The sequence below is a fragment of the Gekko japonicus genome, unplaced genomic scaffold, assembly GCF_001447785.1.
Source record: "Gekko japonicus isolate JY-2015 unplaced genomic scaffold, Gekko_japonicus_V1.1 scaffold3567, whole genome shotgun sequence".
Lineage (NCBI taxonomy): Eukaryota > Metazoa > Chordata > Lepidosauria > Squamata > Gekkonidae > Gekko > Gekko japonicus.
In genome coordinates this window covers 20,183-47,528 of record NW_015174947.1, presented here as the reverse complement: position 1 = coordinate 47,528, position 27,346 = coordinate 20,183, and the positions used below count along the sequence as shown (strand labels likewise).

The 27,346-nt window shown below is 41.9% G+C and overlaps 1 protein-coding gene across 1 annotated transcript in view; it reads right to left on the bottom strand.

The window, feature by feature from the left end:
- Positions 1–2,518: 2,518 nt before the first annotated feature.
- LOC107122093 (patatin-like phospholipase domain-containing protein 3) overlaps positions 2,519–27,346 on the bottom strand; it is a 39,525-nt gene continuing 14,697 nt past the window's right edge. Inside the window, exons 3-9 of the mRNA XM_015425124.1 lie at positions 23,285–23,350; positions 19,619–19,828; positions 16,270–16,330; positions 9,181–9,390; positions 4,884–5,016; positions 4,322–4,438; positions 2,519–3,103 (exon numbers count right to left, since the gene is read on the bottom strand). Coding sequence (XP_015280610.1) covers positions 2,818–3,103; positions 4,322–4,438; positions 4,884–5,016; positions 9,181–9,390; positions 16,270–16,330; positions 19,619–19,828; positions 23,285–23,350 — 1,083 coding nt within the window. The 3' untranslated portion in view covers positions 2,519–2,817. The remainder of the gene's footprint in view (positions 3,104–4,321; positions 4,439–4,883; positions 5,017–9,180; positions 9,391–16,269; positions 16,331–19,618; positions 19,829–23,284; positions 23,351–27,346) is intronic.

The window sequence follows — 27,346 nt, the reverse complement described above, 5'->3', positions numbered from 1 at the left end:
CGGGATTGTCTGATCATACTAAGGTCCAATATATTTTGAATGATGTCTTTTACTGGCGTAACTGAGGTGGTTGTTTCATTCGGGATAGGGCGGGATATAAATCCAAAGATAAATAAATAAATAAATTTCTTCAATGTGCCATCAAGATCTGTCAATATAAGACATAGTGATGATTCAATGTTTATATTTACATTTTAACTGTATAAGTCTTTTTGTTACTCTTATTCTGATAGTACTGTAATCTGTCCTAATTTATTCTGTATGCCATTAAAGGTTTGATTCGATTTGAAAGACCACAATGAAGATCAAAGATGTTACAGACCTGAAGGCAACAATAATTAAGCTTTTAAAAAGTCTTAAATAAATCCATGTCATCATTCATCTGCCAGCCAAAGCACAGACTTTAATTATTGCAGAGTGACAGCTTAAAGATACAAACCCAGCAGTGAAGATATTTGTTGGAAGCTGCCCTGAGCCCTGTTTGGTGGGGAAAGGAGCAGGATAAAAATTGAATGAATAAATAAATAATGAATATTAAAACATTTTAATGATAACCATTTATTTCTAGAGAACATTGAACGGTTTGGTATTCAAGTTTCATTTTGATATTATGAACACAAAAATATTCTGTCATTATTTTACTTCTCCTAAAAGTGATTATAGCAAAAAATTTAGCAAGTCATTTTAGAAATAAAACCAAGATTTTTAAGACGAGTGCATCAGAAGACACTACATTAAACAATGACTAAAGATACATTTTGAGTGCACCAATGAGATCATAAATGTCAATTAAACAATATCTGGGAAAACTTTTGTCAACATTTCAAGGCAGTTTGATTATTGCTCTGAAACACAAAACGGGTTTTTATTTAATCACAACGGACTGTCTGCTTATCGTCCTGCCAGAACAGTCATATTAACTACAGTGCTCAGGGTTGGGGAGAGTAAGGAGTGCTTACCTGCCAAAAGGACTTGTGTGACATAACATGATGAGAACTCTTCTGTAAGCCTTTCTAAAAACAAGAACTGAATCTGCTACAATGGAGTATCCTGATCACTTTTAAGTAGTAATATTGAGAAGTCAGGTGCACTTATACATAAGGTATCAAGCAGCTCTGAGATGCTGTATTGCCATCCCAAAGCATATTGCTTAAATATTCAAGCCACTTCAGAAGTAGCTTTATTTATTATATACACTGATGTCCTCTTGTCATTGGCAACTTGAAGGCCTTAACCTAGAGTAAATCACTTTGGCACATTTTTCTCAGTAAAGATTCAGCTGAAAATGGTTTTTATTCAGTGCTATTTGGTACAGAATTATTATTGTAAATTACCTTGGAACTACAAATAGTTTAGTTTTTCAGATTTTTTTGCTCTTCAGGTTCTCATGTACTGTTCAATAGTTACAAGAAATGAATAGGATGCCACTACTGATATCCCCTTTCACCCATTAGCTTCTTTTCCAGTTCTGCAAACTCTAAAGCACAAGGAAACTCTACTATTTATGCCATATGAAGGAATTATACTAGACATGTCTAGATGACATCTGCAATCACATTCCTGCCTGAAAAGTAGCTTTGCTACACCTATACCATCTTCCCAGGAAAAGTCCTCAACTTATGCTTTCTTCTAAAATATTTTAAGTATAACTTTGAGTCTTTAAGGATAACTTGTTATGCAACAGCACATAAGTGCTGAAATATTAACAGTTTTCGTATTTCTAATGCTGAAACCATTATTTCTAGATTAGCCTCTGGGGAAAAAAGAAGCTTCACAATACCTAAGGTACTGCCTCTCCTGTTACGTCCTCCACAGAGCTTTATGCTCAGCAGATCAAAATCTTCTCATGATCCCCAGCCCGAAAGATAGTTGCTTAGCCTCAACCAGAGCCAGAGCCCTTTTGGCTCTGGCAGCGACCTGGTGGAACGCTCTCCCAGGTGAGATCCAGGCCCTGCAGGACTTAATGCAGCTCCATGGGGTCTGTAGAACAGAGCTGTTCCACCCGTCTTGTGGTTGAGGCTTTAGTAACCATCTGGACTGGCCTCCCCTCACACTCTCTGTTTCTTGTCCACTTGTTCTGCTCCTCTGTATTATTTTTAACATCCATCGTTGCACTTGGTGCATTAATCCGTATTAATCTTTTCTAACGTTTTGGGTGACATTGGATATTGATATTAGACACTGTTCTTTTTTTTTTAACCAGAACAATTTATTTGTTTTTTAGACACTGTTCTTAATGTGAATGTATATTTACTGTTATTGTTGTTAACCGCCCTGAGAGTGCTTGCAGGGGAGGGAGGGCTATAAATCAAATCAAACAGCATGTGTGACCAAGACACTAACACTTCCCATGTAGATAATACATTTACGTTTAAGACAAATACAAACATTAAAGGTTTATATGCCGTATTTCTTTGTTAAGTACAGATGTTTGTTTTACTCAAATGCTAAGCACTATTTATAAAGGCATATAGAAAATGACTGTTGTTTAAAAGTTACATAATTTTAAAAGCTCTGTTTTGCTACGTATGTTTGCCCCAATATAAAAACTCAAGCCATTATTTGATCACACTTCCTAGTGGGGATCTTGTCTGGTAAACATTGTTATATTGCACTGGGGCCCTCCTTTCAGCTCTGTTTTTTAATCCATCAGGAAGCCATTTGTCACTTTTCTATAATTATCTTGCTTAAAGAGATTTCCTGAGGCAATTTGTCATCCATTGTAAACAGTATCTTCCAAAAGATGGGTTGACAGATGCTACATCAATCATGCCCTCCAAGACTTAGATTTCTCTGCCTGATGCAGCAGTTCTCAAGTTAGTCTTCCGAGGCAGTCTGGAAACTTTGCTCAGAGGAGGAATCAAAATCCAGTTCCAAACCTGATTCTTCAGAGTTCATGAAAAAAGGGGGAATGGACAAAAAGCTTTCATTTGCATCAGCTTCAGCTTCCTTCATAGCAGACGCGTCGCAGTAGGGAAGGTCAAAAAACCATTCTTTGAGGTATGCAGAAGAATGAGGCATTTTAGAATGGCGGCAGGGAGAGGAAAGACCCATATTCAGGGGTGCAGTCTGGCATTTTCTAATCAGAATATGGCTTTCATTACTGTAAAAAGAAAAAAGAAATTCTTCAGCAACTTTTGATTTTAGTCATATATGAACATGGGTATATGTATGGTTGCCAGCTCTGGGTTGTGAAGTGCCTGGAGATTTGGGGGGTGGAGCCTGGAGAGGGTGAGGTTTGGGGAGGGGCCTCAGCAGGATATAATGCCATAGAGGCCACCCTCTAAAGCAGCCATTTTCTCCAGGGAAACTGAGCTTGGTCACCTGGAGATCAGTTGGGAGGCTCCAGTTTGGTGCATGAACCCACAGCATATTCCCGGTCTTCTAACTGCCACTCAAGAATATTATATCTGCACATAGTCAGCAAGATTGCATCAGGAAGCTGTCACAATGCTGTTCTGGGTCTCTCTGTGTTCTCTCATTCTTGTTGCACGTTTGCCTGCATGTAAAACCATGTTCCTCTTTATGCCACCACCCTAAGATATAAAAGCCCACTTATCACATAACCAGTGCTTTGGAGAACCTTGGCAAGGCTGCCTCTGAGCAACTACAAAGGGCAGAGCTTTCCAATTACTTTAGCTCCTCCCATGCATGCATGTTCTTAGCATGTAAGGGTGCTCTCATTGTGTGAGCAGGATCTGAATCCCAGTCTGCTTTTTTAAACAGGAAAGGAACGTTGTTACTAAAGATTAAGCTGGAGCACATACATGGAAAATAGATGTCATGCACAGCTAATACAGATCTAAGGAAAAGGACATAAACATGGGTCTAAGCTAAGACAGATCTTAGATGGAGCAAACACCCCCCCCAAAAAAAAAACCTCCCCACTGTTCTTTTGCAGAGAAGTTTGGGTTCAAGCAGGTCACAACATCTGGGCAAAGTATTTGAAGCAAGAACAAAGGAAGATTCCACCCTTTAAACATTTCTGCCTGCTTTGGTAACCCTCCCCCCAATGTAGAGTTAGGAATCCTTCCCCTTGTAGGAGATATCCCAAGCTTTCCCAATAAGGTCACCCAGCACATAGTCCTCCTCCTTCCCGGGGTTTTATGACCGGAGTTAATCTCCTTCATTTGGTGTTTAATCAAAATGGGCTATCTCCAGCAGAACTCAATTCCTGTTTCCTGACTCACCATGGCTGGCCCATTTTATTGCACCCTTTCATGTGAGAATAAACAGTTGCTGTGGTTTCAGGGTCTACAATCACAACAGCAGCAACTTTTTAAAAACTCCATCAGGATGCATGTAACAGCACAAAATGTACCTTGGAAAACTTAGTAGTCTTTTTCTTGCTTTGGAATATACAGCACCCACAAACTGACGAAGCTGTCCCTGCATCCATTGCACATCAGTGAGGATATCAGGAAACCAGTCTACTAATCTGCAGTGATAAAAGAGATGAGTGCTTTACATAGAGTCCAGATTTTGAAAAATTGCAGTTAAGTAGGGCAGAGAAAGGGAAGAAAAGCCATCCTATTAAATCTATTTAATGGTATTTGCTTATTTTTTTATCCACTTCCTTCAGCATTATCTACACCTAGCTACAGTGTTCATTATGGGCTCTTTGGTATAGCAAATGTTGAGAATACAAGGAAAACGTATTTATCTATTTTATTTTAAAAGTCCAGAATAACAATGCAAATTCCCTGGACAAAAGTCAAATGAAGAAATATTTAAGAAGACATTGTTGTAAGGATTACTTTGAGACACTTTCTTTAAAAGAAAAAAGGCAGGTTGGAAGTATTATGTTCAGCCAAACTTAAAGCCCTTCATATACATTAGGAAATAAACTGTATTAAAGACAGTTCCAAACTCCTAAAACTTACCTTAAGGCCACAAAATATGCTGATTCAACTGGCAGGGTATACGGCAACATCATATAGGACATCAGTCTCATTGGTAGAAATTTAGAAAGCTGAGCATAAAGTCCATGTTTCTCTTTACAAGCCTCCTGTAATGCTGTTATTTACATAGTCATTAATTCCAACTGAACATAAACGTAACAGCTTCTAGCATTCCACAAGTATGGTCAAGCATTTTCTAGAATTATGAAGTGAGAAACCATGGTATGCTTTTGTTCAAGTTCATACTTTCTGATTTCCAGTTGGCGGCGACTCGTGACAAACGCACCCCATCGAGCTCCAATGGGGGTGATTCGGTTCGGGGCAGCAGGGAGGGGGATTGGCTGGCTCCAACCTCCCCATGAAGCTTTTGGAGGGAGCTTCTACCCTGGAGCACTGAAAGGGCCATTCCCAAAGTTTCGGCATGGAGAATTGAGCTCCTTTTTGCTCCAAAAGGTGCTGCTGTCCCGAGGCCAGCAATGGCGCTTAGAGACGTTACCGGAACAGAGTGTACAAGGACTTAAACAATAAGACTTTATCTATGTGGTGAAGTGATCCAGCGATTAAAGAAACAGTGAGTTAGTTTCAAAAAGAAAGATATGCAAAGAGGGTGGTGGAGCAAATACTGATATAACTAAATGGCACAGCTTCATAGAGAAAGGGGGAGGGGACTCGTGGAGGAAGAACCCTACCCCACAGCAAAATTGCAGCGAAACATGCCAGGTTTAAGCTACTAAAAACCCACCCTACTTAAGCGGAACACATCAGGTTTATTTATCTACGCCATACAAAAATCGTGGAACTTTAATGAACTCTTACCAAAATATAAACAATGTCTCAGCGAGGGGGGAAAATGGCGCCCAGAAGCAGAGGCTCTGCAGGAAATGCCAGCACAACATCACCAGTCACAAGACTGGAAAATACCAGTGAGATAGCTACCACAATTTCTGAAGCCTTGTGCCCTCTGCTGGATCAGATGACGACTCTTAATCAGAAATTTGATAAACTACAGGAGCTTAAGGAAACTACAGCCAAAACAGAGAAATCAGCCAAAAAGCTAAAAAAGGTTGAAATCGAGACCAAAGAAATAGACCAAAAAATGGACATTGCAGAGAAAGAAAGAGCTTCTGAAAAACAACAATTATTACAACTACAAGTAGAAAGATCCTTCTATGTTCTGAGATTTCAAGGGGTTCCAGAGAAAAAGGATGAGAATCTAAGAGAAATCATGTGAAGCAATGGCCCCCTTGATCAATAGCAAACCTGAAACAATACAAGCGGAGTTTGGGGGGGAAAAATCTCCCAGGGGAAATTTTTGTGAAATTTGCAAAAAGATCAACAAGAGACTTAATACTTAAAGCATCCACAGCTACGACAGCCAAAATCCAAAAAGGGGAGATAAAAATATTGAAAGATGTTCCATATGAAATATGAAAAAAAGGAAACAATACAGAAATATTACAACATTTCTTCAAAAGAACAATGTCCAGTACAGATGGATTCTTCCAAAAGGACTTATATTCAATTTTAATGAGAAGAAAGAAAAGACTGACTCTTTACTAAAAGCAGAACTATTTCTTAAGCAACAACAAACCCCATCTAACCAAAGGAACGGAGCAGAGAAAGAGAAGGCAACGAAAAAAAGCAGCAATCAACAAAAATCTGATACGGATAGTTCATCCTCTACAGCCACTTCCATGTCTTTGGGTGAAATCTTCAACTCTGACTCTGATTTGGGAGAAGTGGCTCCCAAAACTTTCAAAGTGAACCTTCTCTGGCAAAAGAAGAAGAAAAGAAAAGATAAGAAGAAACCTATGTTCTCATTTAATGATTTTATATTATTATCCAGATGGGATATAATAACCAAAAAGCTTTGAAGTTCTTTCCCCTTGAACACTTTTATTAGAACTTAAATAACTGAATGTAATCATAAACATGTAGATAAATATCCAAAGCGTATGAATAGCTTATCAAAGTACCTTGCTACTCTCTTTTGTAGTGTATAGTTTTGTAGTTTCTAGTTTTGTAGTTTGTACTAGAAAACCAATAAAAATTATTTTTTTAAAAAAAGTTCATACTTTCTACCTTGGGGTCATATTTCAGGAGAGCGGATCTAATGCAGCACACTGTAATCTTTTGAAAAAATACAATCTAAATTTCTTCATGCCATTCTTCAGGTCCCTCCTGGTGAACCTAACTCCATCCTCCGACCAGAAACAGGACAAATGAGAATCGAGGCAAGAATCCTGTTCACCTCTGCCTTTCAGTATCTTAGGATACACAGAAATCCAAAAGGCCTTCTTCCTTTAGTAACACAAGCTCTCCAACAGCCAAGATGGTTACATTTCGTTGAGGATAGGTTAGAAAGAATGGACCTTTTACCTGCTGCTCTATTGTCACAAAATACTGATCATGTGAAATCTATAATCAAACAAAGAGTATGTGACATGGAGTGACAGCAAGACCTAATGAGAACTCCTAACTTCATGGCCCCTGAGAAATTTAGATATTCTATGACAACAGCCCAAGATCTTGAAGCTTTGGATTTTCCTTCCCACAAGAGGGCTTTTACCCTGGCTAGATGCGATGTTATGCTGTCAATGGTATTAGAAGGAAGATATAAGAAGATCTCATATACTGAAAAGATTCTGTCCATGCTCCCTAGGTGAAGTGGAAACGTCGAGATAAAGAAATCTGAAATAAGACAATCCTTTTTTTGGATGGACTAGCACTGCTGACGGATAAGGCATGTCTGGAGAAACTACTGACAGATGAAATTCCAGCCATTACTAAGGTAACAGCTAAGTTTTGTACCCAAGCGATCAAAGTGTGCAGCAAACAATAGACATGTTCAGTAGGACTTCTCCTTTTCTGATTTTATATTTTTAGAATAACATCTATTTCTTTAAAAAAGGTGACGATCGGTACATTTTATCTTTGAAATATATGTCCTAATGACATTATTTTTTCTTTTAAGCTATTATATTTTATATTGTACTATGTTTGAATATGTTCGCTGGCTGTAATAAATAAATAAAAACAGACTGCTATGCAGGCTTAAATCATATCAACACTTCATTCATACAAGATTTTAGTTCAGCAATTCCCACTCAGCTTCTACTGCAGGGAGGCAATTCAGCAGAGTCTCTGAATGTGGTATGATTAGATCATTCATTCACCTATAGCAGATGCATCCTCCCCACTGCATCATTCGAGAAACTGCTGCTCTTGGTTTGTCTCCTTCTAGTAAGGACTGTGACTTGCACATAAAATCAGAAATAGACTCCTCTGTGGGCAGGTAAACTTTACTTTTTTATAGTCGCATGCTCCCAATTTTCTTTCAGAAAAAGGAATATGCTTCAAGTATCAAAGGGACAGGGGGAAACTGGCTTATTCAGCAGTCCACTCAAAACAAACCAAGATGTATTTGATCCTCAGTAACATTTCCTGCATTTTATAACTCAACAGAAATATACCTCCCTTATAGTTTTAGGAATACTGGTTATAATCCATTCCTTTTGCCAACAGATAATAGAAAACTAAGGACACTTCCCTAGGAATCAGCCCCACTGAATATCATGAGACTTCTGAGTACAGCTGCTTAGGACTTAGGACAAGCAATGATACAGAATTGGGATGTAGGAGCTTCTTTCATCTCTTTTTCTTTCCTTTGTTCAGTTACAGCTTACCTATGACAACCAGCCACTTAGGCCTTTGCATCATTCTTTTTAAACATTAGTGTTCTGAATACTATATGCAAATTCTTAGGTCGTTTTACTGAAACCATTTGAACAATATTGAAAGCTACCATGCTGAACTTTCATAACTTGTTATTTCTCCTATAAATCAATCTATAAAACACTGCCCATTTGTCAGTTCTTTTACTTATTAAATTAAAATAATTACTGAAAATTAGCAACATGAAACTGATTAGCAAATAGTACATATTTTGTTCTTTCATATTGTATGAGAACTGGTAAGTTCTTCATTAGTAATGCTGCATAAATAATGTTGTTTTTCTAACCAACATACAGTACAAAAGCAACAAAAATGTGTATTATCCAAAGTCAAACACTTTTCAGTCCCATTATTTTTAATAGGAAATAACTGGCATATGCTTAATTCTCCTACTGAAATCAATTGAAAGTTAAAATTGCAAAATTGTGGCCAGATTGTATAGCTATTGGCATCAACCTTTTGTTAAGCTATTAGTTATTACTACAATCATTTTTACTGAAACTTTGTTTTGTCATTAACGTTGAAACTGACTTTATATTCATACCTTTGCGAAGTCTAGGAGGTAGATTGTCAAAAATAGCTTTGTCCAATGGCCATGAGGCTAACTTCAGTTGGTCGATGAGAATTTCTTCCTTTAACAGATTTTCTTTGCCTTGATTTTCTGCAACTGTTTTCTTATTAGTATAACCTGGGATTTGTGCATGATCTCCCCTTTTTAAAGGTAAGATGACAGAAATTGAGTCATGCAGTATACCTGAGGAAAACATACAAATAATTTCTGATGTGATATCTTAAATTCCAAAGTACAATGGGCACCACAGATGAAACATGCAGGAGTTAAAGAAAATAAAGGTTTAGAAACATAGAGGTGGAAGGGAACCCAGTGGTCATCTGTTCCAGCCCCATGCACAATGCAGGAAATTTGCAGCTACTGCCCCCCAATTCCCCAGTGACTCCTGCTCTAAGCCCCACATTACTTAATACTAGGAAAAAGGCCCGTTGTGGAAATAAATACAACGGTCTCTAGAAAGAGGCTCTGGGCGGATGCCCCGACCTTGGACACTCAGTGTCAATTTGCTGTGGCGACCTCAGCAGGGTATAATGACACAGAGTCCACCATTTTCTCCAGAGGAACTGATCTCTGCTACCTAAAGAACAGTTGTAATTTTGAGTGATCTCCAGCCCTCACCTGGAGATTGGCAACGATGGTTCCCCAGAAGGGAATAGTTGGTTTGGAGGGTGGAGTCTATGGCTTTGTACCTGTCCGAGGTCCCACGCCTCCTGAAACCTTACCCTCTCCAGGCTCCATCCCTCACATCTCCAGGAATTTGCCATCTGGAGTTGGCAACCCTATCTCCTTCCCAGCCAATCATCAACCTACCTTTATTTCCCCCTCACTCTTCAGCTTTCCACCCCCCACACACCTGCAGCCTCTCCTGTGCTCTGAAGCCCTGACTGCTACGTCACATTGGCTGTCATACGGGGGCCGCCTCAGCAGCATATAAGGATACAGAGGCCACCATTTTCTCCAGGGGAACTGATCTCTGCCATCTGGAAAGCAGTTGTAATTCTGAGTGATCTCCAGCCCTCACCTGGAGATTGGACACATTTTACCTCAGAACAGCAAACTGTTTAGAATGTTAGAGGCAAAAGCCAATCAAGTCGCATATGCAAACGACCTCTGTGTTCCGAGGCAAAGGCCAATGAGGCTGCATATGCAAATAACCTCTGTGTTCAGACTGGCTATGGGGGGGAGAGGAACAGCAAACTGTTTAGAATATTGGAGGTGAGACTCAAGCAATGCAGCCAGTGGATAGGGACAGATTCTGAGTGACACACCAGGGCGCCAACCAATTCCGGAGCATGTGGAATGTTCTAGAGAAGTGCCACCAGGGGTCGTTTCGTAGAAAAAGAGCTAGGGGGATTCATTAGCATAACTCATTAGCATATGCCACACCCCCTGATATCACCGGAAGTGTGTCATAAGGCCACACCCCCTGACATCACCGGAAGTGTGTTATAAGGCCACATACCCTGCCCCCAATGGTCCCGGCCGCCACCGCTGGCCTTGCAGCTCCACTGCTGAGCCCCATGAGGGGCCCGGCGGTGAACCTGCAAGGCCGGTGGGAGTGCAAGGAAGCCCCACAAAGGCCCTCCCTGGCCCCAGGCAGGCAGGGGTGGGGAGAGGCAGGGAGGAAGCAACTTACCCTGACTCTTCTCCTGCCTCCTTCTGGTTGAATGAGGGCCGGAAGCGGGGCAGCCGGAAGCAGGAGGCGGGGTTTTGTCATGTGCCCCGCCCCCCCACACCTCACCCGGGGGAACTGCGATCCCCTGCGATCCCCCCCCGAAATGACATTCGGCTTTTATATATAAGGGAGATTCATGTCAGACTCTCTAGCTGAAATCTAAGTGCTGGCTTAAGAATTTCATATTTCTAAGATGGAGAAATGGGAAACTAGTATGTGTCCCTGTAATCAGTATCCTGTGCTGAGCAAATCCAGAAGTAGCAATTTTTTAAATGTTTGTTATGTTTACTATTATTTTTATGTTTATTATTAGATAGCCTCCACAGTTCCAGTTGAATCACAGAACACCATACAACGGGTCCATAAGGAAACCTACATTCTCTCTGCCCCATCCTAAATAACCCCATGAGTGACCTTCTGCAGCACTTATTTATTAAGCTTCGTAACCAGTGGCTAGCATGGCAGTGTCTCCAGTGCCAGTAATAGGGCTGGGCCTTGTCACAAGAGTTGGGATGCCTAAGCCAAAATTTCTGCATAGCAGAGCACTGGATCACACAATCAAAAGGCAGTCTTTGACCTTAATTCTGTGGAACTGTCTTTGAGCTAAGTATGTCACAACCAATTTCCTTAGTAGTATACTTCCAAACAATTGCATTTTAATACAGTTTCAGCCTTCCCTTTGAGGCACACTTGGCACCTAAATTCATCTCTTTTAGGTGCTATTCATTCATTTGGTTCAATTTTTAAACTGCCCTTCCCTGCGAAGCAAGGCTCAGGGTGGTGTACAATAATACAAATATATGCATATGAATTACTAATAAAAACAATATAATCCACTAAAACACAATGAGACCCAATTTATTGGGTTGATCTTTTAAAATCATTTTATAGTGTACTTTTAGTCTGAAAATTATTAAATTCATTTGTAGCTCGTCAATTATTTGGGTTTTTTTAATTTTCTGGCTGGAGTTCTTTATGCTAGGTTTTAATTTGTAACTTTTAATGTGATGTTTTATTGTTATTTTTGTAAGCCACCTGGAGCAGGTTCCCCAGGAGAGGCAGCACAAAAATCCCCCAGATAAATGAATAATGAATGTAATTTATCCCACATTGTTTATACTGGGAATGGAGAGGGAGGAAAATAAGAACTGGAGAATTGTGATACACTTATGTGGACTTTAGACTCTTGTCAAACCACAGTTGGCTGATGGCATGCTTGCCAGTGGGCACAGCACCCCCACCTGCAGGCATCTGTGATGAGGCTTAACTGTGTGGTGTCAGTGGGATGAACTCAGCTCCCTGAAGCAGGTTGTGGGAATGTGCATACTAAACCAGGCTTCAAAGGCCAGCTGGAATACACTGGATAGGAACCACTGTTGTAGGGTTCTCACTGTGAACCCACTAAATGGGACTACAAATGTGGTCGCTCCCATGAGATCCAGTAAAGATTGCACTTAAAGGTGGTGGTAAAGGAATGAGAGTGCAGGCTGTATCTATGGAATGAGAGTGCAGGCTGTATGTATAAGTAGACATTATCAATCTGTCCCTGGATTCGGGGGTCTACCCAGAGGGTCTAAAGGGGTTATGGTAATACCGCTCTAGAAAAAGCCATCTCTGGATCCCTTAGTTTTATAGTCAGTCTTCTAAGCTGTACCCATTGTTTTTATTGTTATGTTTTATTGTGCCTTAATGTTTAATGTTTCAAACTGAAATTGTATTTCAATGATGTTACCCGCCCTGAGCCCGCACGTAGGATGGGTGGAATATAGATGCAAATAATAAATAAATACATTCGTTTTGAATTTGTTGTTTCTGGATAAGGTAATTGAGAGAGTGGTAGCTGAGCAGCTCCAAAGTTTCCTGGACGACACATCAGCACTTGGCCCATTCCAGTCCAGTTTCCGCCTTGGCCATAGGATGAAGACGGCATTGGTCACCCTCATGGACAATCTCCGCAGGCAACTGCATTGTGGTGGGTCAGCACTGCTGTTGTTGTTGGCTCTTACAGCAGCATTCAATATGGTCAACCATAATCTTTTGAACCACCACCTTTCCAATATAGGAGTTCGTGGGGTAGTCTTGCAGTGGCTTCCCTCATTTCTCCAAGGTCAGGGACAGAGGGTAGTGCTAGGGGGGAGGGTGTAAATTAGGAACCCCTTAACATGTGGGGTCCCTCAGGGGGCAATCCTCTCTCCGATGTTGTTTAAACTCTTTATGTGCCCCCTTACCCAGTTGGTATGGAGCTTCATACTGGGGTGTCACCAGTATGCTGATGACACCCAGATATATCTGTTGATGGGCAACTGCCTGGATGCTGCCCCACAAAATCTGGCTGAGGGGCTGGGGGGCATAGTGGGATGGTTGAGGAAGAGTCGACTGAAACTGAATCCAACCAAGACGGGGGTTCTGTGGCTGGATAGAGAAGATTCAGGATCAGGGTGCCAACTTTCCACTCTTGACGGGGTGCCAAATTCCCACTCTTCCCACTCTTTAATACCAACTCAAGCCATCAAGAGTTTGGGCCTTCGTCTTGGACACCTCCTTATCAATGGAGGCCCAGATCACAAATGCACCAGGCGAGGCAACTGGCCCCTTCCTGTCCTGGCCACAGTAATCCATGCAATTGTCACTTCCAGATTGGATTACTGTAACTCGCTTTACACTGCTCTGGAAACTCCAGAAGGTCCAGAATGCAGTGGCATGAGTCCTGATGGGAACACCACAGACAGCACATATTCAACCTGAGCTCGGTCAGCTGCACTGACTTCCAGTGGAGTACTGGGTCAGGTTCAAGGTTTTGGTACTGACCTTTAAGGCCTTGAACAGTCTGGGACCCGTGTATCTTCGGGACTGCTTCCTCTGGTATGCTCCTGAAAAGCCTTGCACTGAGAACCACCTACTGGTGATCGCTAGTCCAAAAGATGTCCAGTTGTCCTCAACCTCCCACCTGGTGGAACTTTCTGCCAAATAACATCCACACCCTGCAGGACCTGGTACAGTTCCGCAGGACTGTAAGGCAGAGGTGTTCCTCTGGGCTTTTGGTTGAAGACAGCAACGGGTACCATCCTATCTGGTACTCCCCATCCTGCTCTTTCTCTATCTATTTGCAAGACAGTAATGCAATCTGTAAATTTATTTTAGCACCATCTGAAAATGTTTTTAGTTATTTTAATTCCTTGGATTTTAAATTGCATAGATTTTGTTGTTAACCGCCCTGAATTCTGTGAACTCAGAGAAGGTGGTTCATAAATCGAAATTATAAATACATAAATAAATATATAAGGATGCCTTGGTGCAGAAAGAGTCACCAAGTATATCTCTTGGGGTACAGGTGAAATCTGAGTCTACTGACTTGCAGACTCAGGAGATGACGTGCCAAAGAAGTGAGTTGTGGGAGTGCACATTAAGAGTCAGTTGTCAATGTAGTGGAAGACCAATACAACCAATCATCACAGATGGGCTGCTGCTACCACTGTATACTTGTGAAAACTCTGAGACAGTGGAGGATTTAAATAAAAGGACTTTGTATTAGTAGGACAAAATGGAGAAATTTGCAACATTATGGCTGAATTGAGTTGTGGAAGCATGCATCCTTTTTAGATCAATGAAAGCAAACAAAGGGGAAGGATGGTCTCCTTTGCATTTCTTGAGGCTGATGGAGATATTGGTTTTCCTGAGCTCTGAAATATGGTATAGACCACAGTCTTTTTTCAGGACAGAAAAACAGCAGGATTAAAATCTGTCATTCCTGGGACGGCTGGAAAATTTCTATGACATCTTTCTGCAGGAGTGATACCACTTCTGATAACATTGCTGGGTTTGATTACAGCATCTTTCCTTTTCATTTTGTAAGGAGATGATTGATTCACAAATCTTGAGCAGCAGAAAACACTTATTTCTTATTTTTTAGATGAAAGGGCTTTGGTTTTGCCCATCTCAAAAATATACTCAATTGATATTCCAATTTTCATCAGTTTCTCATCCAGAGCTGTTTTAATCTCATTCTGAAGGCAAATATTGTTAAGGTTTTATAGATGACTGTTATCTTTGCTGTAATTGTTTTTGATATCGTGTTCATATTATGGTTTTTGAAAATAATAAAAGAACTGGGCTAGTGGTTGATCGATATTGTCAGAGATAGCTTTAATCCAAATAACTGAATCGTAAAGAATGAGTGGAGCCACTTTCAAATTAAAGGCTTGTGAAGACAGCATCTGAAAACACCCAAGGAGGTTAGCAAAGGAAATTCTATTGCATATCCCAGACTGATTATACTCAGTACCCAGATATCTCTGGTGATACACTCCCAGACTGGTAGAGAATGATGAAAGTGTATGCAGGGACAGGGTTGAAAAGAAGTAGGAAACAGGGAGTGGCCCTCTCAATTGTCCCTTCAATCAAAGAAGCTTGTTTGGTGGATATGTGAGAGAGGGCCTTTTGGTGACAGCCTGACAATTATGGAACAACCTTCCCAGGGAGGTGCACCTTGCCCCCTCACTTTCAATCTTTAGAAGGTAGATGGACTGTTTTATTTAGGACTGCATTTGATTAATTTGGTGGCAGTCTTAAATTGTGGTTTTTAATTCTGTTTTTTTAATTAATGTTATTTTATTTATATTGTAAGCCAGCTTGAGTTCTGTAAGGTACAAAGGCAGCTACTAAATGTTTTAAATAAATAAACACTGACATTAAACACTGTATTTCAAAGTGGATGTTTTTTGGGCCAGGGACCACTAAATGGCAGTGTTCCCTCTAAGCTGAGTTAGTGTGAGCTAGGTCACAGTTTTTTAGCCTCCACCTCACACATTTTTGTCTTAGCTCAGGAAGGATGGTTCCAGAACAAACTAATTTATGCAGTAGCCAAATCACGTGCTCACAACTGTAATGCCAGTAGCTCACAAAGTAGAATTTTTGCTCACAAGACTCCACAGCTTAGAGGGAGCATTGCTAAACGGTACTGGTGAGAAGAGTGCAAAGCTCTTCGGCAACTGCGGTCAGCTGTGGAAGGAAATTTGCACCTATAGTTGAAGTACTTTTCAAAGATGGTCTGTGGCATTATAGTGGCACAGACGAAAGAAAAGCCAACAAAACAAAAACACAAGGTGGAGGAAATGGGGAATATTTTTTTACTAAGCTCTGGAAAGAAAGTTCCCAAATCTGCTACTGCTATGGTAGACAAAAGAACCAAGTGGGAAGGCCATCTAGGCATATTCCTTGCATGAGAGAGATGGAGCTGACATCTAAAAACATTTCTACATATTTCCAAACTGAGTTATTTGCAAACACAGGCAAAGCCTGCATTAGTTTCTGCCTGCAGAAAAATGGGCAAGCCTATTCAACATCCTATTTGTCATTCATATTACACATTCAAAATTATAAGGACCTACCATTTTCTTTCAAAAATCTAAGAGCGTCTGAATATCCTTGTTCACAGATCTCTCCTAGTACCTGAAAATAAGATTACAAAAAATATTGTTTCATACCATTTAAACTTGTTAGGTGGGAGTGAAAATGCTCTTCATATTGTTTAAGAGTTTTGCTTATGAACATACATGGACGTATCTTTCAATGTTCACAAACATGCTGTATATCACTATTTCTAGAATATTTATCTGGTAATATTCTTCTCATCAGGGCTTTTTTTGTAGAAAAAGCCCAGCAGGAACTCATTAGCATAATAGGCCACACCCAGCAGCAGAGACCTATTAGCATATTAGGCCACACCCCACATGTTACCAGAAGTGTGGTCATCCAACCACACCCACCTTTTGCTTCTTATTCTGTTTACTTTGTTGTCAAAACCCTGGGCTTTTTTTGTAGCAGGAACTTCTTTGCGTGTTAGGCCACACACCCCTAATGTAGCCAATCCTAATGAGTGTCTGCTGTTAGGTGTGGCCTATTATGCTAATGAGTTCCTGCTGGGTGTGGCCAACTCAGGAGCCAGCAGTTACTGCTTGTCCGATTCATTCCTGCCTCAAAATAGCCTTGCTTCTCATAACTGTGCACAAGCAATATATTAAATGGCTTCACAACGGCTTCCCTTAGTAAGCTTAGATTCTTAGGGGAGCAATAAGGGAAACAAAAAAAATGTTACTGATTATAACAACACATATTAGTCCCCTTGATGGTCAGTCCCCAAAACAATGCACAGTAAATTATGCAATTTTCCTAGGGAGGTGGTTTTAGAAGCATCATTAGACTTTCAGTGCAATCCTAAATTTAATATCTGAGTCCAGAGCTCCCACTAGCAGCTTCGGATACCTCAGGCTCTTTGAAGCCATCCAGCAGTCTGCAATTCACCCTTGGCACATGACCAGATGGAGGGGAGACAAGCACTGCAGCCCAGGATTCCCTGGCACCCAAAGACTGAGGGACTAGCTCCTGGCCTGAGGTGGGCTAACCTCCATGTCTTGCCACCAGTCCTTATAACCCAACCCAGGGATGGAGTTGGTCAGGAATAATAGTCATAGATGGGCCAACCCAGAACAGCATGACTTATCCGCACTTCCTGACCCAACACCTGGTTGTTCCCTGGGCTCTAGGTGCAGCCAGAGAAGACCAGAGATCCTTATGCTGGGAAGGAGGGCATGGCCATGGCCCACAAGCCAGGAATGGCAATCGGAGTCTGAGGGGGGCAGGATCTGCCTCTGCCCTGATCTCTGCCCAGTCTCTGCAAGAACCGCAAACCTTGTTGGGTCAGGGATTCTGTAGGGATGGACCTTAGCTGTCAAGGTCTCATGAGAAGCAGGGGAACAAGACAAGGAGGAGGGAAATGCCTGACTGTCCTCTGGGGCAAACTTACGCAGCTGCCAGGAGGGGAGGACTAGGATGAGTCAAACCCCCTTCCTCTGTCTACCCCTAGGCTTGAGTAGGCTTGCCAAGTCCCCCCGGGGGGCAGGGAAACCCCTGCCCCAGAGGCCCGTTCCCCACTGCTGGCAGATCGGGCCCCGGGGGGAACCCCACCCCGACGTGCACGTCACCCAGAAGTGATGCGACCACGCCGGGCAAGCTGGGGGCGGGGCCACGGTCATCCGAGGGAAAACTCGTGGCCCTGCCCCCGGCGTGCCCGCGTCACTTCCGGGTGATGTGGATGTGGCGCGCGTGCGGTCTAGCCGCCAGCCGGGAGTCCCCCGCTGCGGCGAAAATCAGACTTGGCAACCCTAGGCTTGAGAGGCTTCCAGAGGTAGATGCTATTGGGTGCCTCATCCCCAGTCAGAGACCCTGGCACACCCCTTATCACATCTTCAATGGATGTTTAAAAAGATGTGATTCTACTTAGGATTGCACTGCTAGACTTGGAACACATTTTATAGCTGTTACGGTGATGCTGACATCACGTGTCTTGCCACCTGGCTGCAACATCTACAAATACTCAATATGTGTGAGGTCAGTGCCATCACCTTTTAGGTCACCATTGATTTAATTAAATATTTGCATCACACCATTCCTATTCAGCCCAGGATGGTTTACAAAACATGACTGCATGGCCAGCAGAAACCAAATTTAAAAGACTATAGAAAAACTTATAACACAGAACTGCAAGTTCTAAAAATGGAGACCTATCCACTTTTATTGCCCATCAGGAAAAAAAATCAATTTAATATCTAAACTTAGAGATATGAGACTCTGAAGAAAGCCCACAGGAAAAGACCAGTCATCCTCCTATACAGATGACTGGAGCATGGAGAGTCAATGTAATCATCATCTCTCTATGGAACAAGATCTTGTATCCAATGGGTATGGCTTGCCACTGGAAAGCTGTTTTTGCCAAAAATTCCCATAGCAAGTGTATTATTCAGCCATTATCTCCTGTTTGGGGCACCAGGGATTAAGCCAATATAGTATTAATGTGTTAGCAGTATGCTTTTTCTCATTCCCCTTTCTTCCTTCTGTTCCCCATGTTCTCCTTCCATCTCCCCCCCACCCCCCTTGGCAGCAGGTCAGGTTGTGACAGCCAATTAAATTGGTGCACAAAGTCTCTCAAGACTTCAGGCACTATTTCAATTACTTCTGCAACTGTAATGTATCTCAGGTAAATAGGCAGATCACAGGAAGCCCCATGTTGAGGGTTTTTTTACCTCAGTTTCTGGGATAAGGGGGGGGGGATATCAGTAGGCTAAACAGAAGAGAAACAAGAGAGTAAGAAACAGCATATGTATGGTTACCTGCTCCTAACATTGGGACAAGTTGAGATATATATTTAAGTCATTGTATAAACACAGCTTTAGCAAATGCCCACTTTAATACAACTCTACAGCTGGTGTAAATTTGCAGCTGTATTTTCCTAAGAAATCATGTGTCATACTTCAGGAGCAAAGCAAGAACAGTAAAGGACAGATAAGAAACTCCAACACTATTATAAGGATTAATAAGCGCTTAATTATAGTGGGTGAAAATGCAATTGTAGTTATTAAAATAGAGCTCATTCTTTCCTGGAACAGTAAGTGTAACAAAACTGTCTCCATCATCCAGTATCAATGTCCTGAACCAGAGAGGCACATTGTTTATTGTTTCCCATTCTTTATTGTTTCCCGTTCATAGGAATTGCTCCCAGTAAATCTACCACATGTAAACAAAGATGTAAGGTCTTCTAAACCAGCTAAATCAAAATATGCATAGAACTATTTTGGATGTGTGTGGATCACTCCCTGATAGAATATTATACATGAATGGTAACTAATATATACCAATAAAGATAGCTCAGCTGAGAGATAAGTAAGGGTGAGCATACTGTACCTGGGGTGCTGGAGGGAAAAGTGCTTGAGTCAAACGATACATGTTTCCTGACGTAAACTGAATGCTGGTATTGGTCAGATTCATTTCGTGGAAGTTTGCAGAGTTGCCCTTAGGGCAAATGTCACACTCCCCAGAGAAAGGTGAAATTGTGATGGTATTCTTTGAGTCATGGTGAGGTAAGTTGTCGCTTATTCCACCATCCACATAGCGCTTGAAAAGGGTTGAGGGAAGAAAGGGGGGGGGGGGGGGGGACAACTGCCTTATTTACCTAAACAAAGTGCAGCTGGCTTGCTCCACAGCATCATACAGCATATTCAGAAATGAATTACTGGATATATAGAACTTAACTAGAATTACATTTCCCGGCAATCTAAGAAAATGTATTTGATCTGGAACAGGATTTGAAACCAAGCAATTAAATCAAGTAATTTTTAAAAGACATTCATGGCCTGAAGTTATCTTTAAGACCAACAAAGTTTTATTTAAAGTATGAGCTTTTGTGTGCACCTGAGGAAGTGTGCGTGCACATGAAAGCTCATACCGTGATTAAAACTTTGTTGGTTTTAAGTGCTGCAATAAAGTAGTGTGAAGACCAAGAAGTTTTCTCAGGAGTCACACAGAATGCAGGACACAACTCTCAGCTTACACATTGCCCAGCATTTTCTGCAACACTGGAAACAATCCCGGCATATTTTTTTCTAGATTGCACTATACATCCAACTTGAGTTGGCAAGCTCTGGAGAAGACAAAGGCAATTCCCTCAGAAAACCTACAAAAAAGTTCAACAGCACAAAAGGCAGTAACAATGAAAAAATGTATGAAGTCTGTTTTTGAAAAACGTGCAGGTAATAGAAGAAATATATACACCAGGAACAAGAAAATCCAATGGCTACTCTCAAGAAAAGATAAATGAGAAAATTATACAAAAAGAACTGAATGACATCACTGAAAGTCAGCCACAAATAAAAAAGTTGATCTCTTCAGCTCTTCATTTTATTAGTCTTCAGCTCTTCATTTTATTGGTGGCTTTATGCAAGAAAGATAGAAACGATTCATATTTGAAGAAATACATTTATTTATCTGAAGAGAATAATTTGAAGTATTCTGCCAGCAACCATAATATATGTTATTACTTGGGCTTTCAGCTTTTTGATTTGTGGCTGACTTTTTGATGAAGTAATTCAGTTCTTCTTGTGTAGTTTTCTCATTCAGCTTTTCTTGTGAGAAGGCACTGGATTTTCTTGTTCTTGATGAATGTATTTCTTTTATATAACTGCATGTGTTTTCAAAATGGACTTTTCATACATTTAAAAATTCTTCTATATAATTGTTCATGTTTTTTCAAAATAAACTTTTCATAGATTTTTCATTGTCAGTAAGTAGTTCCCCCCCCCCCTTTTTTGTGCTATTACACTTTTTGGTAGGAAGCCCTGGAGAAAACATTAAATCTATCAAATCTTACTACTTCCTGCTATTTCAAAAGGCTCACATCTCTCTGTCCTATAAATAACAAGAAGATTTCAACAATCATCTATACTTTCTCTCATTTGGGCAAATTTGTTATGGCTTTCTCACTATCTCCCTTTTTTCCAGTTCCAGTTCTCTGCCAATAATAAGTGAAGTCAATCCAAAAAATGAATGAGACCTTCAAACACCTTTGTTATGCAAAGAGCATCAATTTAGACAACATGAAAACCATACTAGGGATGGGCACAAACTGAACCATGAAGAAAAATCTGTGACACATTTTGCCTTGTTTGTGGCTCAGAAACAGAAGTTCATGACAGGTTCACCATCATGAACATGCACAAACTTTTAGAGTGATTCATAATGGTTCGTGAATTGAGCAGAAAGCAGGATTTTAAAGCAGGGGTGGCCAAACTGTGGCTCGCGAGCTGCAGGCAACTCTTGGAGCTGTCTTCTGCAGCTCACGAGGCTTTCCACACACCCCCACGCCCCCCACTCAGGTCACCCAAGACCTCCCTAAACCGGCTGGGGTGGTTGGATCTGGCAGCGTGCATGTTCACTCATGCTCTCAGGCAGGGGGGAAGGGGATGAGATGGGGGAGCAAGAGGAGGGAGGAAGGGCGGTGTGTGGGTCTCCGCAGCAGGCGGAGGGAGCGGGGCGGGGGAGGAGAGGAGAAGAGAGCCAGGGCAGGCAGGATGGCAACGGTGGAAGGAGTGCAAGGGCAGCAGGAAATCGCTCCAGGGTGGTTGGTGGGGCTTCCTTTGCAGGTGGAGGCTCGGAGCATGTTCAGGTTGCCCACGGCCTCCCTAGCCCGACAGGGGGGGGGGATAGTCTCCTCTTCCAAGCCATGGGGGCAGAGACCTTCTCTGGCAGGCAGCCGAGCGCGACTCCTCTGGCGGTGATGATGCCCGGAGGGCGCCATTAGATCATCCTGCAGCAGTGGCTGCCCTCTCGGCCGCAGCTGCTCATCTGAACATGGCCAGCAGGGTTCTGCTGCTGCCCGTCTGCAGCCGCCTTTATGCACTGGGCCCCTGGCGTAGGGCAGGGCCAGTTGACCACCGAGCCATTATATTCCCAATATGCAACTTTCCAGTTACAACTCTGCATTCTGCCACCCCCATTTAATAGATGTAGGGGGCTGGGGGGAAATAATTCAGAATAAGTTTCTATAATGGCAGCAGTGTTAGAGAAAAGAGGGGGCAGGCTTACTGAACTCTAATACCAAAATGAATCTCCAGGAGGTAAAAAAGGTAAAGGTTCCCTTGCTTGAAAGCCAGTCGAATCCGACTCTAGGGTTGTGGTGCTCATCTCCGTTTCAAAGCCAAAGAGCCAGCACTGTCCGAAGACGTTTCTGTGGTCATGTGGCCGGCATGACTAAGCACCAAGGTGCACGTAACGCTGTTACCTTCCCACCGAAGTGGTACCTATTTATCTATTTGCAATTTCTTGCTTTCGAATTGCTAGGTTGGCAGGAGCTGGAACTAGAGACGGGAGCTCACTCCATCATGCGGCAACTCGGGTCTCGAACTGCTGAACTACTGACCTTCCACAGCCTGCAGTTCAGTGTCTTAACCACTTGAGCCACCGCAGCTCTTCTCCAGGAGGTAACCATGTGCAAAAAAGCCATGTAGCACATGGCAATCACACAAACCACGTAAATGTTACACAAGCAAGTTCTACATTTCTGGAATCCCAAATATTGTTCAATGGGTTCACTGAAGATGTTCTATAACAGAAGGGGATCCCCTTCAGAAAAAAGGTGCAGACTGCTGAGCACAGCCTGCTGCACATTTGAGGGGGGAAACCCCCCACAGCCAATGACTAAACAGTATTCTTACAGTGTAATCTTATGCAGAGTTACTCCAGTCGAAGCACACTGATGTCAGTGGACTTACAGTGGAGTAGCTCTGCGTAGGACTGCACTGTTAATCACTGATCCTGTATCACCAAAAAATAGGATAATGTCTGCTGAGGAGCACCAAAAACTTCTAGTGTTAATGTACCATCTGTGCAATATGAATAATTGTGTTCAAAACCTTACCAGCTGAGAAGTCTAAAATTCTTTTAAAATTTCCAATGATGATGGTGGCCTGCAACATTTTTGTCGCTAGCAGATGGAAGAATTACTACAACATTTTAGACATCCCTACAAGTTCTTTCATGCTATTCCATAGTCAAGAATATCTGAACAATACTTACCACCCCTCTAAATGAAGGTGGAATGAGGCCACAGTATATAGGTACAAAGGAGCTGCAAAGCAAAGCCTATAAAAAAATAAAATAGGGTTAGACGCACATTCACTTCTGATAACCAGAAGACTTCCTATGTGCTAATAGTGGCTTTCAGTCAAAGTAGGAAAGGGCATCCTAATATAGTAAAACACATTTTTCATTTTTATACCCCTGGTCACTAATATTTGGTCCATGAACTTGCAAATGATAACAGTATTTCAAAGGGTAGCCGCATTAGTCTGCTGTATCAACATAAAACAAAAATCCAGTGGTACCTTGAAAAAACATTTATTTAAATATGAGTTTTTGTGAGTTACAGCCCACATCATCAGATACATATGTGATGGAAAACCATAGTGAGGAATTGTTCTTGGAGGAGGTTATAGAGGGAGGAGTCAAGGCTTGATGTCAATTACTATGAACCTTTCAAGTATAAACACTAGAATAAGAGAAAAAGTAGGAGTTGATGCAGAAGTGTGCTGGTCTTTAAGGTACCACTTGATTTTTGTTTTATAGCAATATTCCAGTGTATATCTAAGTAAGCCAAAAATTGAGGAAGGGTTCTGTGAGGCAAAGCACCCTAATTGCACCAAGGGTTAACGTGAATAATAGTAGGTCTGTTTAAGTTTGCAGGTGTTTGTAATTAGGCTTTCTTTTAGACACTATCTGGTGTGTTCAGATGGCGTGCTGAGAGCAGTTTAAACTGGTCCAGTTCTGATGCAATTATCTTTGATCTGGATAATCGTGATCACACTTACCTCCCTTATCACCCTCCTGTGCAGTCACATCGCTCCCCGTCGTCTACACTACCGATGCGCGGGAGCGTGTGTCGGTGGGGTTTTAAAAAATTTTCTCAGTTTGTGCATGCGCATAGGCATTCATCCATAGAATGGGGCGAAACTACCATGGCGCATGCGCAGAACCACCAGGGCGAATCAATCCAACCCCTCCAACAAAAAACTTCCCTTTAAACGTTTGACCCGAAAATGGCCTCCGTGAGATTCCGAACTCATCTAAACACTACAACAAGTGACTGTTTAAATGTCAGGTTTCTAAACATGGTAGCAGAGCTCCGCCTATGCACACACCGCCGACACATTAAAAAAAATGGCGGGTGAAAAGCGGAAGCCTCGGGCAGCTTTCGAGCGGGGAGGGGGTTTAAACCAGAAGTGGCTTGACACCGGAGGAGCGATCACACAGGGGAAACTGTGGCTTTAAACGGGAGAGCTGAGAAAACACCACTTTGGGACCTGGTAACAAAATACTCCAGGTTAAAGGGGTTTTGAGCCGGAAACCAATGGCAGGGGACAGGAGGCAGATGTTGACTGTGTGATCATGCATAAAATCCGTAGTTGAACTGTCACAACACCAGATCAAACGGCACGTGAATGCTCCCTCTGTGTCTCTTTCAAGGCCAAATTTCAGAATATGGTAATTGGCTAAGTGTAAAAACCTGCAATCAGTTCAATAACTAGATGGGAAGGTGGAACCAGGAGAAAGTTGCATCATCTTCTGAAGGGCTCCAGCAAACGAGCACCCTGACTGGATTTTGAAGACTACCTGATGCCAGAAAGCAAGAATATAATTGAGCCTTAGATAAGAATGACACTATGCTAACTTTTAATCCCATGGGACGAATGCATAAGCTTCTAGCCTGGACTCTGCAATTTTGAATGGTGCACCAGTTAATGCCCCGTACTAAAGTGTTAACAAGGAAAGTTATCCTTTGTTGTTTTTTCGCTGATTAATTCTAGAGACTGTGTTGCCTAGTAATGTTCCTAATTTAATTGCACAATAAACCTATGCATGTATTTTTTAAAGGTTGTGGTTTTCTTGTGTGCATTTAACCTCACGGACCCATGAGTTTGTGCACTACTTGCTAACTCGTGAGGCAGTGGCTCAGAGGGACCCAGGCTTGGGTACCTTGACAGGATCATGCAGGACTCCCACTGTTGGGCATACAAAGTTTGGCAGCAGCTTAAAAAGCCTACACAGTTATTTGGAGAGACAAAGTAAGACTGCAGAAGTTTTGGATCAAAAGACACCTGGTAACCTGTGTTTCCCTATACTATGACTTGTTTCCAAAAAACTTGAACAGTCCCCAGTTGCTTTACATCTCTTGAAGCACTGCCCCATGCCTTACTTACTTGCTTGATCTGAAGTGGGCAGTGTACCATCCAAAATGAAACTGAATATATGTTCTTTTGTAGCTGAGTTTAAAGATGGGAATCAATCTTGCAAATTTATGACCACTATTCACAATCCAGTTATTCACCTAGATCTGTGTGTAACCCATTGGTATGCAATTTATTGCTTTTGTTAGCAGCATGGTTAATAACCATTTGTACAGAATAAGAAACATTTTCTGCAAGTTATTGCGCACACCAGTATTTTATTTACTTCTTCTCACTGAGACTCAAGGGGAATTACAATTAAAAGCAATGCAGTATGTACAACATAATATACAGAACCAACAGAATTAGAAAACACACTAATACAGACAATAAAGCAGTATTACAAGATTGAAGGACAATGCAGTGAGACACTATATTACACAGAATAGTAATGAATCTGGGTTAAAACTGGATTACAAAATTAGAGGATAATGTTAATACAGTATAATATGCACAGTGACAACAACCTTAAACTAGATTAACTAAAGCTTTGTTCTCTTTATACAAATGCCCTCCAAAATAATTCTATTTTAAACATGTTGGAATGGTACACGTGTGAGCCAGTCTATAATGTGGGAGCCACAACAGAGAATACTTGGGTATAAGCAGCTGGTGTTCTTATCCACTGGCAGAGTGGCACCTTCAGAAGACTTTCTTCCTATGAATGCAGCTGTTGTGGCGGAGAGTATCAGGAAAGGCGGTTCTTTGAATATGTTATGCCAAGGCCAAATAAGGGCTTTGTAAGGTCATAGCCTACAAACTGAATTATATACCTTTTATTGTACCTGGAAATTAATAGGTATCCATTCCAATTCAGTAACTGAAGAATAGGTGAAAACACAGTGCCTTGTAGTAAATGAGCTACAGCATTCTGTACAAGCTGGAGTTTTGGAATAGTCTTTAAGGGCAGACCCATGTAGAGTGCATCACAACACACTGGCCATGGAGTTACCATGTCATAGATCAATGTGGCCTGATTGACCAGATCATGTATAGAACTATCTTTTGGGCTAAGTGAAGACAGAAGTAAGCATTTTTTTGCAGCTGCATTAACTTGCTTCTCCAGCAATGATGCTAGGTCCAATATTACCTCTAGACTCTTAACTAGGTCAGTGAGCGTTAATCAAATTCCCTTAAATATGGGCAGCATAACAATTTTCAAGACTGCAGCCTTCCTGACTGGCATCCAGGGAGGGCTCCGAAGGGATCTCTGAGCTGTAATAAGCCCTTGCCGTCTCTACCTGTGGTCCTTATTCCACAAAGAGGGTGCAGCCAAGAGAGGCAATTGCCAATCATGATATGTGGCCTCTGAGTAGGCCACGATAAGCGGGTTCAGGATCAGCCTGTAGGCATTATACCACTCCTGGTGATATGCAGGAGACATGTAGTACGGTGGCCATGGTGGAAGTGGAAGTGGATAAGCTGAAGGCCAGTGATCATGCCTAGCAGTGTCCACTTGAGGTGACTGGCATTCTCGTTGAGGCTATTCTTTTGGCTCCATTTCAATCTCAAAAACAGTTGTTCTGGAGACTCAGAACTCAGGGAGGGGGTACATGGCAGAACCAAGACTACTACATCTGAATATGATGTAAGGGGTGGTGAAGCATTCTTCTGTTTCTTTGAGAGAGGCTTCGTCTTCTCCCTATGTTTAGTCTTCTGCCGGCCCTTCTTGGCCAGCAGTTCCAAGATGCTATGATCTCTGACAGGAGGAGGTGGTGAGGGGGAGCAACACCTTGATTCAGTGGTCAGAACTGTCAGGATTGGCCTGCTGGAGCCCTGACCTAGATAGCCCAGGCAAGCCCAATCTCGTCAGATCTTGGAAGCTAAGTAGGGCTGACCCTGGCAAGTACTTGGA